Source organism: Amblyraja radiata, chromosome 24 (genome assembly GCF_010909765.2).
Source record: "Amblyraja radiata isolate CabotCenter1 chromosome 24, sAmbRad1.1.pri, whole genome shotgun sequence".
Taxonomy (NCBI): Eukaryota; Metazoa; Chordata; class Chondrichthyes; order Rajiformes; family Rajidae; genus Amblyraja; species Amblyraja radiata.
In genome coordinates, this window is record NC_045979.1 from 10,271,291 (window position 1) to 10,289,841 (window position 18,551).

The 18,551-nt window shown below is 43.3% G+C and overlaps 1 protein-coding gene across 1 annotated transcript in view; it reads left to right on the forward strand.

Moving 5' to 3' along the window:
* The first annotated feature begins 243 nt into the window (after positions 1-243).
* Positions 244-18,551, forward strand: part of def6 (DEF6 guanine nucleotide exchange factor) — a 126,858-nt gene continuing 108,550 nt past the window's right edge. Inside the window, exon 1 of the mRNA XM_033042407.1 lies at positions 244-426. Within this exon, the coding sequence (XP_032898298.1) occupies positions 331-426 (96 nt within the window). The 5' untranslated portion in view covers positions 244-330. The remainder of the gene's footprint in view (positions 427-18,551) is intronic.

Here is an 18,551-nt window from a genome sequence, read left to right on the forward strand (position 1 = left end):
CTCTCCAGCACTTTGTGTTTTGCTAAAGAAAAGGTATGCAGTGATCGTATTTCCTCTTTATTGTTGAAAACAAAACCACGAGGGCCACATGTTGCTTGAGTCAAGTGGAGGGGGGGGGGGGGGGAAGTACCAGAAATGAGGATTGGTGCTGATTCTGAGGGGTGTCCGCGCGTGCACGCTCCGGGGCTGTCCGCGCGTGCACGCTCCGGGGCTGGCGGCGTCGGCGGCGCGTGCTCGCTCGTGAACGCGCGCTGTCCCGGGACGCCGACGTCAGCAGGAGGCTGGGCCGTGCCCGCGCCCGCGCCCCGGGACTTGGTTGCAGCTGCAGTGATGGAGTTGCGGGGCGAGTTGCTGAAGTCTATCTGGTACGCGTTCACGGCGCTGGACGTGGAGAAGAGCGGCAAAGTGTCCAAATCCCAGCTGAAGGTAAGGGCGGTGCCGGGCGGGGCTCGGGGAGCTGGCGGTGGGGTCGGCTCCGGCAGCAAGGAGCTGGCTGGCGTTGGGCTCTTGTGTTGGCATGGAGTGGGTAGCCGAGGATGTGGCAGCCCAAGTTGTTGCTTGAGTCAACTCAACTGGGCACAAGCCTGACTTCCCATCTCGTGTTTCTTCCCACACAAGACAGCAAACAAGTACGTTTGTAATGGAGTTTAAGTGACAGGAAGTCTTTCAACTTGTGAGAGAGCCGATGAAGTAACTTGTTTTTAGTTAACCTGTGTTTGATTGTTTGGCTTCTAGTTTGTATTCTCAGTTTAGTGTCTGGAACAAAGTTAACCAGTGCTTCCCTCGTGGCTAATTTGCCATGAGCTTGCCTTGACTTATCTGTTATCACTTGTAATTTGTACCGATCTGAGCTGATGTCAGCTTCAAGCTGCAACTTGGAGCCATTTTTATGATAAGCCACAATTTAAATATGCCTTTGCCACCAGACTTTTTTTATTTGTGTGAGAGACGCGAACACAGGAAATGTCGAGCTCTGCCGAGGCAGAAGCGGTTAGAGTTCTTGTGTAGTGCAGACAGAGGCTGTCGTGAGTCACAGAGTCTCCAAAAACCAACCAAATATAATACCAAAAAAACGCAGTACCGACCTGTCCATGCACCAGTTGCTGAATGAATTTCATTTATATTTTCAGAAACATCATCGTGACCGCGTGGCTTTAAAAGTTAATGTAATATGTAAACCAAAAGTGATTGTGGCAAGGTTGATGAAAGCTGCAATGTTGATCAATGATCACCGTTGAAGCATCAAACACTGCTAGTGGACATAAAATGCTGGAGTAACTCAGCGGGATAGGCAGTATCTCTATAGAAGGAATGGGTGACGTTTCGGGTCGAGACTCTTCTTCAGAATGATTTTGTCTATCTTCGGTGTAAACCAGCATCTGCTGTTCCTTCCTACAGGCACCGCTAGTTTTAATTTAGATTATTGCACACTTGATCCATATGGTAGAAGGAAAAGTTGATCATGCCTCTTCTCTGTATGCAGGGTTGAGTTCTAATGCCGAATAACGTTTGAACGAAACTATATCAGAGCCGAAATGCTATTTGACTGGCATTTGCCAAAGCAACTTAGTTTAAAAGATAGTTCAAATGACTGCTGTTCCTGTTGGTGCATTCTACATCGTTCATGGTTTAGAATAATGTGTGCGTAATCAGAATGAAGGGACGGGTTGTGGGATGGATGCAATAAAACATAGATTTTCTGAAGACTTGTAGAATCACCAACATTTGTATGTCTCCGTTGTCAGCGATTTCAACTAAAGTTTGGTTTTGATTAATCTCCCAAATAATGTGCAACCAGAAAAAAATAATATTCAACTTCAGAATGAATCCTTATCAAGACGATACTGCGTTTAGCTTCTTTCTTCAGCAAAAGTATTTTTAAACAACACAAAGTACTGGTGTAACTCAGCGGGTCGGGCACCATGGGTAGACGAGATAACGGGAGAAAGGAGTGCACAACATGCCGCACCTCTCCCCTCTACTCCCCGCCATATCCGTTCCTCTGGTTTTACATTTCACTCTTTGCTACTCGTCTGACATCCTTTTGTCTGTTTTAATTCTATCATTTATTCCACCTATCTGCCAATCAACCCTCACTTCCCACCTGTATCCACCTATCACTTGCCAGGCTTTGGCCATCCCCCACTGCTCTTTTCCATCTCCCCCCTCCCCCACGACAAACAGACTGAAGAAGGACCAGACCTGATATCCATTTCCACCACAGATGCTGCCTGATCGGTTTGCGTTACTCCAACATTTCTTGTTCTGCTCAAAATTTACGCGTCTGCAGTTCTTTGTATCTCCAAGGTGTTTTTAACACATCAATACTGTAAAAGTCTGATGTACGTATTATGTCAGGCAAAGTTTGCCGTCGTAAACAGTTGCTACAATTCACGAGTAGTCTGAGAGCAGGGATCAGATAATTTAAGATGTTTGGACACAATGCAGCCTAAAAATGTGGAAAATGACTGATCATTGGGTGGTATTCAGAAGCATGTTATCAAGCCTGGTACTCAGTCTGAGGTGGATAAAATAAACTATCTTTTAAAGAATATGTGGTAGAATTCTTTCCGCAAACTCTGAAGTCTGAATACTCGCTTACACTTCAAAACCAAATACTGTAAGTACTTTTAAGCTCCGGTGATTATTGTAATGTAGTTGTGTGCACTGAAAGCTCACGGGAACAATGGTGGGACAATGAAATAGTCAATTTCTTTAAAATCTCAGTTGAGAGGTAAATGTTGGTCAAGACTGATTGAAACATGACAGCGGGATCTTTTATGTCAATTTTCAGAAATAAAGAGCTATGGTTTGACTTCCTACATAACAAGACAACGTTGGAAAGAATAGCAAAGTATCTGTCCCTGAACTGTCAGTGTGGATTATGTGCTTAAGTTTCAAGAGTAAGGTTTGAACGCACAGCTGTCTGACATAGTGCTACCGTTCACATGGTCAACTCTTCGCTAACGATTTGCAATGAAATATTGAGTCAAGATCTTGGCCTAGATGTTGTGGTCAGTGGTGAAGTATGTGTTGCTGACACTGAGAGACAAGCCTATCTACAAAGATTTAGCAGGCCCTAAAGTATTATTTTTTCCAATGTGGTTTTGAACTTGGCATCATCATCATCATCATCGTCACTGCAGGTCAGAAACAGTGATGTCAGAACCAGATTGAGCAACAGAGAGCCTTTTTTTCACAAGCAGGGAAGTTATTCAATAGTACTGATCACTTTACAATGCTTTTATAAACTTAGTTACATTTTATTTTTACAGAGAATATTTTATGAAATACTGAATGTCATTTCAAATTAACATAACGTTGTTGATTGCATGGCAAGCTGGTCATAAAAGTATAGGCCGGTGGAATCAAGGGAAAATGGCAAGCTCGGGCAAGAGCTGAGGTAATGGTTGGCAGATATTTTTGTGACTGAATGGCTAGTACTTACGGGATTCCATTAGATCAGTATTTGTTAGCCTGGGTTTCATTTATTAATGATTTGGACTAAAAACAGAAAATAAAATTTGAGACCCTTGGACTACCTTTAATCGGACTTTACTGGACGTATTCTTGCACTTTCACATTATTCCCTTTATCCTGTATCTACACTGTGGACGGCTCATTTGTAATCATGTATAGTCTGTCCGTTGCCTGGATAGCATGCAACAAAAAAAGCTTTCTCTGTACCTCAGTACATATGACAATAAATTAAACTAAACTAAAAATGCGGGAAGAGTGATAAAACAGTTTGCGGATGTTACATAAACTGGACATTGATTTTGACAGTGGACACTTGGAACTATGAGGCATGCCCAACTATTAGTAGTTCCCATCACCAAATTACAGGAAAGGTGTGATTGCATAGAGAATGTAGAGGAGATTTATGAAGAATTTGCAGAAACTGGAATATTGTCGCTATTTCTCTTGGCCAGAAAAGAAGAGGGCAAAAATTTGAAGTAATTGGCAGAATAAATAGAGCAATATTTTATTGGATGAAGCATGCTGACTGAAGTGTTGTTGGAGGTAAAATAAACCATCAAGACATTTACACATTACGTTGGATGTATACCTGAGCCGTGACTTGCTGGGCTATAGATCAATAGCTGGGTATCTCTTTTGTAATTGAAGTGGATACAAGGCTAAATTACCTACTATTGTGATTTGCAAATGTCACAACAACAGAATATAAGTGACAGCAGTTTGCAGAATTCTTTAGTAAAAAACAAAGTACTGGAGGAACTCAGTAGGCCAGGCAGCATCTGTGGAGCAAAATGGACAAATGCCATTTTGGATCAAGACCCTTCATTCATTTCACTCCACAGATGCTGCCTGGCCCACTGAGTTCCTACAGCAATTTGTTTGTTGCTCAAGATTCAAGCATCTGCAGTGCCTTGTTTCTCTTTCTTCCAGAATTCTTTGTTTAACTGCTCGTGCAACTGCTAAGATGTGACGCTCTCAGTTGCAACCAAAGATACTAGAGCGGAGCTACCACTAATCTCAGCAGGTGTCCTTTGCATTTGTTTCATAAAAGTATGCAAAAGCTCCAAATATATCTGCAAATGTAATTTTTTTTTTCCTTGACATAACTCCTCTCCTTTACCGATGATGCTACTTTTTGAGATGACATTTCATGGCCTCAACTAGTTTTACGCTACCTTGTTTAAACAAAATGTTTACGATCCTTTTCACCAAGGAGATCATCGTGACAAATACTAAACCATTTGTCACCCACTGAAACCTGCAGAGGCCCCTTGGAGAGAATGAAATGTTGTCCTCTGGCGCAATAGTACCACAACTATTTGAACCATCCAAATGCCTCCCTGGCAGAGATCATTTATCATTGTAGCGAATCTGCCTCTACTAATGTGCATTGTTGGGGAAATCTCTACAAATGAAATAAAGGGGGAGGGGGAGAATATATATCCTGTATATCGGCGAGAACAATCACAGGCTCAGTGGTGGTTTAGCTAAACACATCCGCTCAGTCCGCCTTAACCTACCTGATTGCCCAGTTGCTCAGCACTTTAACTCCCATTCCCATTCCCAATCTGACCTTTCTGTCCTGGGCCTCCTCCATTGTCAGTGTGAGGCCCAATGCAAATTGGAGGATCTTTGCACCTCATATTTTCTTGGGTAGCTTACACCCCAGCGGTTTGAACATTGACTTCTCTAATTTCAAATAGCCCTTGCTTTCCCTCTCTCTCCATCCCCTTCCCAGTTCTCCCACCAGTCTTACTGTCTCCAACTACATTCTATTTCTGTCCCGCCCACTCCCCTGACATCAGTCTGAAGAAGGGTCTCAACTGAAACATCACTCATTCCTTCTCACCAGAGACGCTCCTGTCCTGCTGAGTTACTCCAGCATTTTGTGTCTGCTTACAGAGGTAGCCAGGCATATGCAGTTAAATTGAGTGGTTTGCAATGGTTGTTTTAATGTCACTTGCCCAGGCTTCCTTTGCTTATTTGAGGCTCATACATGTGGGACAACTGGTAGAGCTGCTGCTTCACAACACCAGAGACCCGGATTCGATCCTGACCTTGGGTGCTGTCTGTGTGGAGTGTGCACGCTCTCCCTGTGACTGTGTGGATTTCCTTCGGGCGCTCTGGTTTCCTTCCACATCCCAAAGATGTACAGGTTTGTAGGCTAATTGGCTTCTGTAAATTGCCCCTGGTGTGTACAGAGTGGATGAGAAAGTGGGATAGTATGAACAGGTGACCAATGGTTACTGTGTACTGGATGGCCATAGGTCCTGTTTCCATGCTGTATCTCTAAAGTAAACTAAACTTGAAATGGAATTTGTAGGTGATGAAATAGTAACGAAATTCCAGATGGAAAGATGGTCACAAATTTGTGAAATGCTGTTGAAGAATCCTTAAGGGTGTTTCAGTGATTCTGAAGGCATAAAACCGAAGCCACATTACTCAGGAGATGAAGGCAGTGATTATTGAGGGTTGTGGATTTGGTTCAAATCAAGTGGTCTACTTTATTTTAAAAGGGACCGAGTTTCTCAAGTATTGTTGGAACTATTCCATCTCGGCACATGAACAAATTTGGAGTAATAATGGAGATGGCAGAATGGCTAAAATGCTTGCTGATACAGACTTTATAGGCCTCTATAACAGATGCAATGGTATGACAATGTGGTTTGTCACGGGTGGACGATTGATTTCATGGTACTGTTCAGAAGATGGGTTCAGTGTAAGCAAAATGGAGGGAAATAGTGTAAAAAGCTCAAAGTACTGTGTTGCAAAATGTTTGGTTTTCTGTGTGGGTGTCATTGTGGTTTAGTAGGAATGTATTCTATTCAGTGCAGAACTATACATAGTGCAAAATAAATTCTAGTAATTGACATATATAGCTAGGGTTAGAAAATAAAACTTGAAATTCTTATATGCCAACTTGGCTCAATAATAGCACTTGATTTGAATTAGAAAATTAAAGGTTCCAATCAGATTCCAGAGAATTGAGCACAAAAAAAATCTAAACTCTTCTCAAATGCAGTCTCAAAAAGTTTTATCCATTGAGACAATACATCTTCACGGGTGGACGATTGATTTCATGGTACTGTTCAGAGCAGAGTAGGAGTTATCCCTATGTTTTCACCATATTTATTACTTAAATTACATCACAACAGCAGATTATCTGATCTTTATCGTACTGCTGTTTGTGAAATGGTACTGTGCACGTTTGGCTAAGTGGTTCCTACATTACAACAGGTTGCTGGACTTTTGTAAGGATGACAGTGAAGTTCTTTAGGATGACCTGAGGTTGTGAGCGGTTCTATATAAATGCATTTCCATTCAAAATTCTATAAACTTGGCAATGTCTCCAATAAAATGTTACTTTCGGGGTTCCAGATCTGGAAACGAATAAGAATAATTGGAATTACTCCAGTTACGTGCTCTTGTAAAATCATTACGGAGAGTAGTTTAATACATTCTCAAAGCATTTTAGGCCTAATTAGCAGACAGTTCAGGGTCTGGTACATTCAGTGGAATAGGACTTGCACAGACAGGGCAAGTCATTAAAGGATGAGTTGAACAGCTTTCCATTGGTTTTAAGGATTAGGAACATAACGTTACCATGTGGAAATCTGATATTTTATAGACATTAGAATATTGTGGCCATCAGGAGGTACATTGTACATTGTCTAGTAACTGGAAGTCTGGCACTGATTACTGCTAGAAGAGTGGGTATTTCCATCTTAATCTTCAGAATGAATGAGAAATTCTTCAAAGCTGGAATCTTGAAGAAGAAATAGAGTGCTGGAGAAAATCAGCAGGTCAGGCAGCATTGGTGATATGAATGGGCAGATGACACAAGAAATAGTAGATCGTTATGAAGGTTTAACTGCAATTCTGTGGGAAGTTTGTTGGAGAATATGCGAATCATTATAGCCGGAAAGACTGAGGAGTTCTAACAAAAAAATTATGCAATTTTTGTTTGATGCCCATGATCACCTCTTCTTGGGACCATGGCTGGAATTCCACTGTGAAGTAATGGAATATGGTGAACAATTTCAGCTGGAAGCTGAATTTGAGGAAATTATTGTGCGTTACCCATTGATTGATGGAGTCAAATGCTTTAGTGAGGTTGAGAAAGGCTGTCTAAGGCTCACACTATTCCAAATTTCTTTGTGAGAGGAGATTGCCAGACAGCAAGATTGCAGCATGCCCATTTACTCTCGGAAATCCCGGGCCTATGATTACGAATAGTAGAGATCGTGTTTGGGATAATGTTGTGTCTGCGCAACAGAGGCACACAAAGGCAGAAGATGCGCACCATTTTACAGCTGCCCAACAACCACTTCCACCTCAGCTGTGAAAGAATCTGTAGTTCCCACACTGTCATTGTCAGTCTCTCAGAGCCCAGAGGACCAGAGTGGTAGCAAGCCATCTTTGGTCCTAGGGGATTCCCTGTGGTCAGCACAGTGGTGCGGCTGGTAGAGTTGCTACCCTACAGCGCCAGGTTCGTTCCAGATCTCAGGTGTTGCCTACGTGGAGTTTTCCCTGCGACTTTGTGGGTTTCCTCCCCGTGATCTGGTTTGCTTCCACACCTCAAAGATGTGAAGGGTTTTAGGTTAATTGGCCCCTGTAAATTGCCCCTAGTGTGTAGGTAGTGGATGCACAAGGGGAATAATATAGAACTAATGTGATCAATAGGCGTTGTAGACTCGATGGGCCGAAAGGCCACTTTTTGCTCTATCTTTCAATTCAATCAATCAAGGTGAAGTAAAAAAAATAATAAAAGCACAAAGTTCCTTATAATTTTATTTCTATAATACACATTAGTTAACCAGTTGGTTTTTATTTCAAAAACATTTATGTCAATATCTGCTCTTAATTTAAGATTTTTGGTGGACCAGTTAAGTTCTCAAACTGTAAAGGTAGGACTAATTCTGCTGCATTTAGTCCAGACTTCTGAAAAAGAAGTGGTGATTCAATTTAACATGGTTCTTAGAGTGTAGTTTCTTAACAGGACCTGAGCATCCCAGGGGCCATAACCATTGCATTTTCTCTTCTATATTTCATGCGAGATGTGGAAGGAAGCTATTTAACCCCATCAAGTTCGCAACAGCATTTTTGGAGCAATCCAATTATCCCCTTCATCTTCACATATTCTCCCCCACCCCACACATTCTCGTAGCAGTAATCACTGCCAAATTCCCAGATATACCAGGCTTTGGACAATGTACTGCCTGACGACAATAATATTCTGAAATTAGTAAAATTCAGGAAATCAGTAAATAGTAGAACTCTGGAGAGGATTGTAGAACCGAGACTGTCAGGTACAGGTACATAGTTCCCTGAAAGTGGCGATACAGGCAGACAGGATGGTGAAGAAGGCATATGGCACGCTTGTCTTCATTGGTAAGTATATTGAGTACAGGAATTACAATATCACGTCACCACTGTACGCTCATAGGGCTAAAGGGATATGGGGGAAAAAGCAGGAACAGGGTACTGATTTTAGATGATCAGCCACGATCATATTGAATGGTGGTGCTGGCTCGAAGGGCCTAATGACCTACTCCTGCACCTATTTTCTATGTTTCTATGTACTTCATTGTTCAGACCACACTTGGAATACTGCCCAGCTATAGGAAGGCTGCCATTAAGCTGGAAAGTGTGCAGAGAAGATTCACGACAATGTTACCATTACTAGAGGGCTTAAGTTATATGGTAAAGTAAGTTATTAAGCCATGGGCTGATTCTGTTTTCAATGGTACGTAGGCAGTTGAGTGGTGACCTTTGTAGCGCTAGATTAAATCATGATGTGAATATACAAGGTGGATGCTCTGTCATTTTCTTGGGGGTAGAGGAGTCTAACACTGGAGGGTATAGGTGAGGGAGGGAAGAGTTATAGGGAATGTGAGGAGCAACATTTTCGCCCAGAGTGATGAGTATTTGGAATGAGCTGCTAGGAAGCTGTAGAGGTGGGTACGATCACAATTGTGAAAAGACAGGTACATGGATAGGAAAGGTTTAGAGGTATATTGGTGAAATGCAGGCATATGGGACTAGCTCAGACAAACATCTTGATCAACATGGGCTAAAGGGCCTATTGCTGTGTTGTATGACTAAAATTCAAAGCAATAACACATTCTAGTTGCAGCATTTAACTTGCCCTGGCTTCAAAACGAGTGTATGTCAAAGTGGTAGCGACATTTTCTGACTGACCAGCCCTTATAATTGAGCAGCTCCACCCTATAACAAATATTCCCTTAAGTATGTAGCTGTTGGCATCAGCATTTAATGCAGTAATGGTCTATGTACTCGGTAGTTGATAATCAGTGTAAATAAGGCCTTGACAACTTTAAAATGGATAAACACTATCAATTTTGTAAAAAACAATGTTGTGGCGGGTTTTTTTCACAGTCTGTTGCTTTTGATACTGAGGTCACAGAGCTCCCTATATGAGGCCACCAAACTTGTCAAGAAACTTCTGAGAATTCATGGCCCACATTAAAGTGCAATTTTTGCACAAACTGAATGAACCATTGTCTGTTTTTCTGAATGGAAATTTTAAGAAATAATTACTTTTATAAAATCTGAATATCTGCAATGACACTGCCCCTTATTTCTATTGCACAAATGTTTTTTTCTGAGGAAAATTGATCTGGGTCAATGGATGTCCATACAAATGTGGCAACACAAGCAGAGAGAGTGATGAAGAATATGTATGGTCTGCTTGCCATTATCAGTCAGGGCATTGAATATAAGAGTTTAAGAAGGAACTGCAGATGCTGGAAAATCAAATGTACACAATAATGCTGGAGATACTCAGCGGGTGCAGCAGCATCTATGGAGCGAAGGAAATAGGCAACGTTTCGGGCCGAAACCTTTCTTCAGACGGGTGGGGGGGGGGGGGGGGGGGGGGAGAAGAAAGGAAAAAGGAGGAGGAGGAGCCCGAGGGCTGAGGGAGAGATAGGAATGGGAGGAGACAGCAAGGGCTAACAAAATTGGGAGAATTCAATGTTCATGCCCCCAGGATGCAGACTCCCCAAGCGGAATATGAGGTGCTGTTCCTCCAATGTTCCTCCCATCCGCAAAGACCGCTCCCTCCGTAACTCCCTTGTCAATTCTTCCCTTCCCTCCCGTGCTATCTCCTCCCCTGGCACTTTCCCTTGCAACCGCAAGAGATGCTACACTTGTCGCTTTACCTCCCCCCTCGACTCCATTCAAGGACCCAAGCAGTCGTTCCAGGTGCCACAGAGGTTCACCTGCATCTCCTCCAACCTCATCTATTGCATCTGCTGCTCTAGATGTCAGCTGATCTACATCGGTGAGACCAAGCGGCGGCTTGGCGATCGTTTCGCAGAACACCTCCGCTCGGTCCGCATTAACCAACCTGACCTCCCGGTGGCTCAGCACTTCAACTCCCCCTCCCATTCCGTATCCGACTTCTCTGTCCTGGGTCTCCTCCATGGCCAGAACGAGCACCATCAGAAATTGGAGGAATAGCACCTCATATTCCGCTTGGGGAGTCTTCAAGGCTTCAGTTGTGAACAGTTCTGGCTGGGGCATCACAGGAAAGATGTGGAGTCTTTGGTGATAGTTGTGCAGAAGAGGTTTACTGGAATGGTACCTGGATGAGAAGGCATTAGCTATAAGGAGAGGTTGGATAAACTTGGATTGTTTTCCCTGGAGTTCTAGCAGCTGAGTGGTGACCTGATAAAAGTATATAAAATTATGTGAAGCATAGATTGGGTAAACCGTCAGAACCTTTATCTCAGAGTAAACATTCAAATACTGAAAGGCATAGATTTAGGATAGAGGGAAAAGTTTAAAGGAGTTGTGCAGGGCAAGATTTTTTTTAATGGTGAATGCCAGGGGTGGTAGTGGAAGCTGATATGATACTGGTGCTCAAGAGGCTTTTAGATAGGCACATAAATATGGAGGAATATGGATCACATGCCAACAGAGGAGATTAGTTTAACTTGGCATCCTGTTTAGCACTGACATTGTGGGCTGAAGGGCGTGTTTCTGCACTGTACTGTTCTATGTCCTATATCTCACAATTACTGCTGAAAATTTGATTTTAAATTTGCAGAAAGTTAGTGCTTTATTATTCAGCTATTAAAATGTTGTCTTGGGCAGATTCCTGACCTTGAACCACTTATACTAGAACTGGCAGCAATCCTTTCAAAGTTTGAAACATTTTTAGGTGAAAAACAACTTGTTCCAGTGGCTGTTGTTTGTAATTATATTTTTACCTGGAACTGAATCACCCAGACAGCTGAGTCCTGGTTTAGAATCCTTGGACAGCGACTACATTCGTTATTCCCATTGTGCACTCCTTTACTTCGACGAGACCTAACGTAGACTCGGCGACTATTTCACAAAACACGTGTTCGATCTGCCATGGTCTGCTGGATCTTCTGGTTGCTAACCCATTTTAACTCCTCTTCCCATCCCATAATGACCTCTGTCCTGGACCTCCTCCATTGCCAGAGTGTGGCCACAGGCAAATTGGAGGCACATCACCTCATATTCTGCGTGAGTAGCTTACAACCCAGCGGTTTGAACATGTAATTCTCCGTTTTTAGGTAACAACTATCTCACAAAGAACCCCCTCTCTGTCCTGTGCCCCACCTAGATTTGTACTAATTTTTCCCCTTCCACTCCTTTCTCCTATATTCCTTCCTCTGGATTCAGAATTCGCAACTCTTCTAACTTTATCTCAAACCTTTATCTTTTATCTCTGGACTTTGTCGAGCCATCTGCCCATCAACCACCCCCTCACCTGAATCCACCTATTACTCCCCAGCCCTTGTCCTGCCCCTCCTCTCCTCCAGCTTTCTCCCCCAATCCCCTCCCCACCACATTTAGTCAAAATAAGAGTCCTGACCTGATACATCATCTATACATGTTCTCCCTAGATGCTGTCTAACACACTGTGTTACTCCAGCACTTTGTGTCTTTTTTTTGCATTAGAAAATTTCAATGAGACAAGGGTTGGCTTCAATTAATGTCTGGTCAGCAGAAGGTGCCAGACAGAGTTCCACCTGATCACTTCTCAGTGGTGGAAAATTATATAATTGAGTCTATGTTCTTGAAGTGCCTTGGGACTTTTTACCTTGTTAAGAGTTAAAGTTGCTCTTGGTTGTTAAATAAGAATAGATTATGAATCTTGAATTCAATAGCCTGGTGAAAGAAATGTGGTATCACTCGTGGTATCAGGCGCTGTAAAGTAGCAACTCTAATGCTGCGCCACTGTGTCGTCCATATTGTGATTTCACCATAACGCTAAGCCATGTCGTCTCTGCATGCGTCAAGAAATGCAAGTTGAGAAAATTAATTTTGTTTAAGAAGGAACTGCAGATGCTGGAAAATCGAAGGTAGACAAAAGTGCTGGAGAAACTCAGCAGGTGTGGCAGCATCTACTGGAGCGAAGGAAATAGGCAACGTTTCGGGCCAAAACCCTTCTTCTTCAATGAATTTTGTGTTTGTTTCGTCATTAATTCAGAGAGAATGAATTTTATTGCATATCTCAAATGTTTGGGTAGTTATGTGTAAATTGTGCAATTTTGAATTTCCGTTATCCAAGCAATTGTTATGTGAGGGTCAGCTGTAGTAATGGAAAGGGATAAGAGTTGGGGTCTTGAATTGGGGGGAAATCAACTTTCAATAGCTTAAGAGAACACTTGGTGTAAATAGACTGGGAACAGAAAATTACAAGTCAATAGTGCTTTGACGAGTGCAAGTCTTTTAAAAGAGATTTAGTAGGAGTTCAAGGTCTGAGTATTTCAGTAAGGGTGAAAGGCAAATATGGTAAGATTATACATAACAAAGGATATTGAAGATACAAGGAACTACTGATGCCGGCCGGTGAGAAATTTTGGGCCCCATATCTGAGGAAGGATGTGCTGGTGCTGGAGAGGGTCCAGAGGGGGTTTATGATCCCAAGAATGAGTGGGTTAACATATGATGAGTGTTGATGGTACTGGCCCTCTACTCACTGGAGTTTAGAAAGATGACCTGATTGAAACTTATCGAATAGTGAATGGCTTGGATAGAGTGGATGTTGTCGTTCCTTTAGGAAGGAGATGAGAAGGAATTTATTTTGTCAGAAGATGGTGAAACTGTGGAATTCATTGCCACAGAAGGCTGCAGAGGCCAAGTCAATGGATATTTTTAAGGCAGAGATAGATAGATTCTTGATTAGTACAGGTGTCGGGGGTTATGGGGAGAAAGCAGGAGAATGAGGTTGAGAGGGAGAGATAGATCAGCCATGATTGAATGGCATAGACAATGGGCCGAGTGGCCTATCACATGAACTTATCTGGATAGTCATGGACTAATCAAGGATAGCCCGCATGGCTTTGTATGGGAGAAATCCTGCCTTACTAAGTTGATTTGAGATTTTTAAGAAGCCAACTCGGAAGATTGATGAAAACAAGGCAGTAGACATTATATGTGTGGATTTAGTAAGATACTAGAATAAGTGGGACCCGTTGGGTCCCATGTTCACACGGGAGGGCTGGTCCCCCAACGCAATATTCCACTTCTCCACCAATTCCAATATTGGTGGCCAGTGGGGGGGGGGGCTTTCTGGAGAGCTAGTATGGGTGGTGTAGGCCGAAGGGACTGGTTTCCAGAGGGCTAGGTTGGACATTATGGGCTGAATGGATTCTTGGGCTGGCAGCTCAGTCACTGAGACCTGGTGGGCTGGCAGCTTAGTCACTCAGGCCTGGTGGGCTGGCAGCTCAGTCACTCAGGCCTGGTGGGCTGGCAGCTCAGTCACTCAGGCCTGGTGGGCTGGCAGCTCAAAAACTGCCAGAAATTCTGCCCAAGCCAGTGCCCAAGAAGAGCAAGGTGACGTGCCTCAATGACTATCGACCAGTGGCACTAACGCCTGTGGTGATGAAGTGCTTCGAGAGGTTGATCATGGCGCAAATCAACTCCGATCACGACAAAAACCTGGACCCACTACAGTTCGCTTACCGCCACAACAGATCAACAGTGGATGCGATCTCGCTGGCCCTCCACTCCACTCTGGATCACTTGGACAACAAAAACTCATATGTCAGGCTGTTATTCATTGATTACAGCTCGGCATTTAATACTATCATTCCCTCCAAGCTGGTTACCAAACTCGCAGAACTGGGTCACTGCGCATCCCTCTGCAATTGGATCCTCGACTTCCTCATCCACAGACCACAGTCTGTTTGTATTGGTGGAAATGTGTCAGACTCGATAACAATCAGCACGGGAGCACCTCAAGGCTGCGTGCTCAGCCCCCTGCTGTACTCACTCTATATTCATGGCTGCGTAGCCGGTCATAGTGCGAACTCCATCATCAAGTTCGCTGACGACACCACTGTTTTGGGACGTATCACTGATGGGAATGAGTCCGAGTATAGAAGAGAGATCGAGCAACTGTCCATATGGTGCCAGCACAATAGCCTGGCCCTCAACACCAGCAAAACCAAGGAACTGATTGTGGACTTTGGAAGGAATAGGATGGGGACCCACAGTCCCGTTTATATCAACGGGTCGATGGTTGAAAGGGTCAAGAGCTTCAAATGCCTGGGCATGCTCATCTCTGAAGATCTTTCCTGGTCCGAGAACACTGATGCAATTATCAAGAAAGCACATCAGCGCCTCTACTTCCTGAGAAGATTACGGAGTGTCGGTTTGTCAAGGAGGACTCTCTCTAACTTCTACAGGTGCACAGTAGAGAGCATGCTGACCGGTTGCGTCGTGGCTTGGTTCAGCAACTTGAGCGCCCTGGAGAGGAAGAGACTTTAAAAGTAGTAAACGCTGCTCTGACCTTCCTTCCATCGAGGGGATTTATCGCAGTCGCTGCCTCAAAAAGGCTGGCAGTATCATCAAAGACCCACACCATCCTGGACACACACAAAGACCCACACCATCCTGGCCACACAATCATCTCCCTGCTACCTTCAGGTAGAAGATACAGGAGCCTGAAGACTGCAACGACCAGGTTCAGGAACAGCTACTTACCCACAGCCATCAGGCTATTAAACCTGGCTCGGACAAAACTCTGAACATTAATAACCCATTATCTGTTATTTGCACTTTATCAGTTTATTTATTCATATATTTTGTAGTCAATGCCTACTATGTTCTGTTGTGCTGAAGCAAAGCAAGAATTTCATTGTCCTATCAGGGACACATGACAATAAACTCACTTGAACTTGAGAGACTCTGTGAGAGAGAATGGGGAGAGGGTGGAGATTCAATTTTATACATTTTTCATCTTTTTCTGCAGATCACAGCAATGAAGGAGGAAAGTCTATCCTGGCCTGGATCTCACAGGGAGCCAATGAAGGGAGGGAGAAAATACTGGGCTGAGATTTAATACTTGCAGGGGGAATACTTACTGATGGGCCGAAGCGACCCCTCCTGGGCTAGGAAAGGCCTTTTAAAAAAATAAATAAGAGTGAGCTCAGTGAAAGGCACTTTTTCTGGACTTTTCATGGCCTGGCACGGGCCTTTTGGGCCAAAATGCTGCTCCTGGGCTAATACGGCCATTTTGGACGAAAGGGACTGGTTTCTCGGCTAATAGGGGCCTTGTAGGCCAAAATTAGTGGCTTCAGGCAGGCCAAACAACTCATTTCATTTCCATTTCAATTTCAAGCACAGGGCAGGCCAAACAGCTCATTGCATTTTCATTTCCATTTCAATTTCAAGCACACGGCAGGCCAAACAGCTCATTGCATTTTCATTTCCATTGCAGTTTCAAGAGCAGGGCAGGCCAAAAAGCTAATTGCATTTTCATTTCATTTCCATTTCCATTGCAATTTCGAGTACAGGGCAGGCCAAACAACTCATTTCATTTTCATTAAGGGCTAACAAATCATTTATTGCAAGTACATTGCAGAGTCACAGTTCAGTTGATTCACAGCTTAGAATGAGAGTCGTGGCCTCTCCCTCGCGATCTTGCAGAGTGACTGAGTCATGTCCAGGCTTCCGGTGTTTTATAGTCCTGCCCCCTCCTCCGGAAGGGGCGTTACCTTAATCGCGGTGATTGACAGGCGAGAGGATCTCAAGGTTTTTTAAACACTCATAACTTTTCATTTTTCATCGATGGGAAAAATCCACGGGGCCTGCTCAACGGAGGAGGACTGTGAGTAAGATGGGCAAAAAGCATAGCGATATATGGTAGCGATTTTTCTAAAATCAATATACAGCGCAGACAGGAAGTGGTCAAGATGAGACTTTTAATTATATAGATTTGACAAAGTCCCACATTAGTTTGGTCCAGAGGGTTAAGGCACCAGGGATCCAAGACATATTAGTTATTTGGATCGAAAATTGGTATAGTTGATAGGAGGCAGATGATAGTGGTGAAAAGCTTTGCTGATTTGAAGACATGTTATTTGTGATATATATGAACAACTTTGATATGATACGGAAGTTTTGGGATGCCTCAATACCAGTGTTGTGGATATTGAGCCAATGGAGATCAGATGGAAAGTTGGGCAGAGCATTGGCAGATGAAATGTAAACCTAACTAGTATGGGATGATACATTTTAGGAAGTTTTATAGGGGTAGGACATATGCTTTAAATTGTAGGGCACTAAGAAATGATCATCAGAGGGACCTTAGGGTTCACGTCCATAGTTCCCTTAAAGTGGAAACACGGTGATGAAGAAACCATAGGGCAGGGTTCGCAACCTGGTTCTGTCTAGGGGCCGGATCCCGGGTCTGTGAGCAGTTGGAGGGCCACATCTATCGCCATAGTTAATAAACTTTGACATATTTATATATTTAAGACACATTATGTCTACTGAACATAGGAGTGAGTTTGAGACACTGGTATTGAAACAACCCTCAAGAACCGCGTTTATTGTGCAAAAACAATGATTTAATTTAACACAACCATTTAACACAATTTAACACAGGTGGAATCAACATTGAAAAAACAACGATTTAACAATAACCAACATAATTTAACATTAATACCCACTACAGTGGAATCAACATTCCTCACTGTGACGACGACCCGATGTTCAGACCATCTCGTCGGGATGATCGAAACTCCGGCATCGGGACAGGAAAAGTTTCCCCCTATTCCCCCTCCCCCACATAAAACATACGAAGAAACACCAAAGCATACCCTTATCACACATTCAAAACAACAAAAACAGAGAAGGGCCACTACAGGCTGCTTGCGAGACGGCCATTACGGTCTCACCCCTCTCTGTCTGTCTGTCTGTCTGTCTGTCTCATAGCAGTCAGTGTGACACTTGGTGTCTTTTTTTCGATCGACATTCTCTCAATATTATGTGACAGGCTGGAACAGGCCAGATGCAAGATGCCATCTAAATGGGCATCAGTCAGTCGGTCTCTTAATTTACTCTTCGTGTATTTCATTTTTGAGAAGAGTTGCTCGCACATGTAAGTACTGCCGAACATTGATGTCATTTTTTTCGCGTGGTCTACCAAGTTGGTGTACATACCAGTTTCAAGAAGATATGTCTTGAGGAACTCTACTAGAGATATGTCCGTTGCATTCAATTTAGATCTTAATAAATCGCTGCACTGCATCTCAATAAGTTCAATTTGAACATTTTCTGGTGCGATTTCAATGTCCACGTCAAATGGAGTGGCAAACAGCCTGAATGTGCTTGTGTGTGAGCGAATGTCAGCGAAACGAGAAGCGATTCACCAAGATGTTACCTGGAGTGGAAGGCTTTAGTTATAGGAGCAAATTGGATCAGCTGAGATTGTTTTCTCTGGAGCAGTGGACGTTGAGGGTCATCTGCTGGTGGTATGTAAAGTTGTGCAAGCGTAGACAGGGTTGATTGTCACTGTCTTACTCCCATGGTAGGGGTATCAAAAATAAGAGTTCAGGGGTTTAAAATAAGAGAAAGGAGTGTGAAAGGAACTTTGTGGGGAAAGTTTTGTTTTACATGGGGAGTGGTTGGTATCTGGAATTTGTTGCCAGAGGAGATTGTGGAGGTAGTTACAATGTTTAAGAGTCATTTAGTAAGTAAGGCATAGAATGACATACACCTAAAGTGGGAAAATGGCGCATGTAGATGGGTAAAATAGTTGACGAGGACATGGTGGGCTG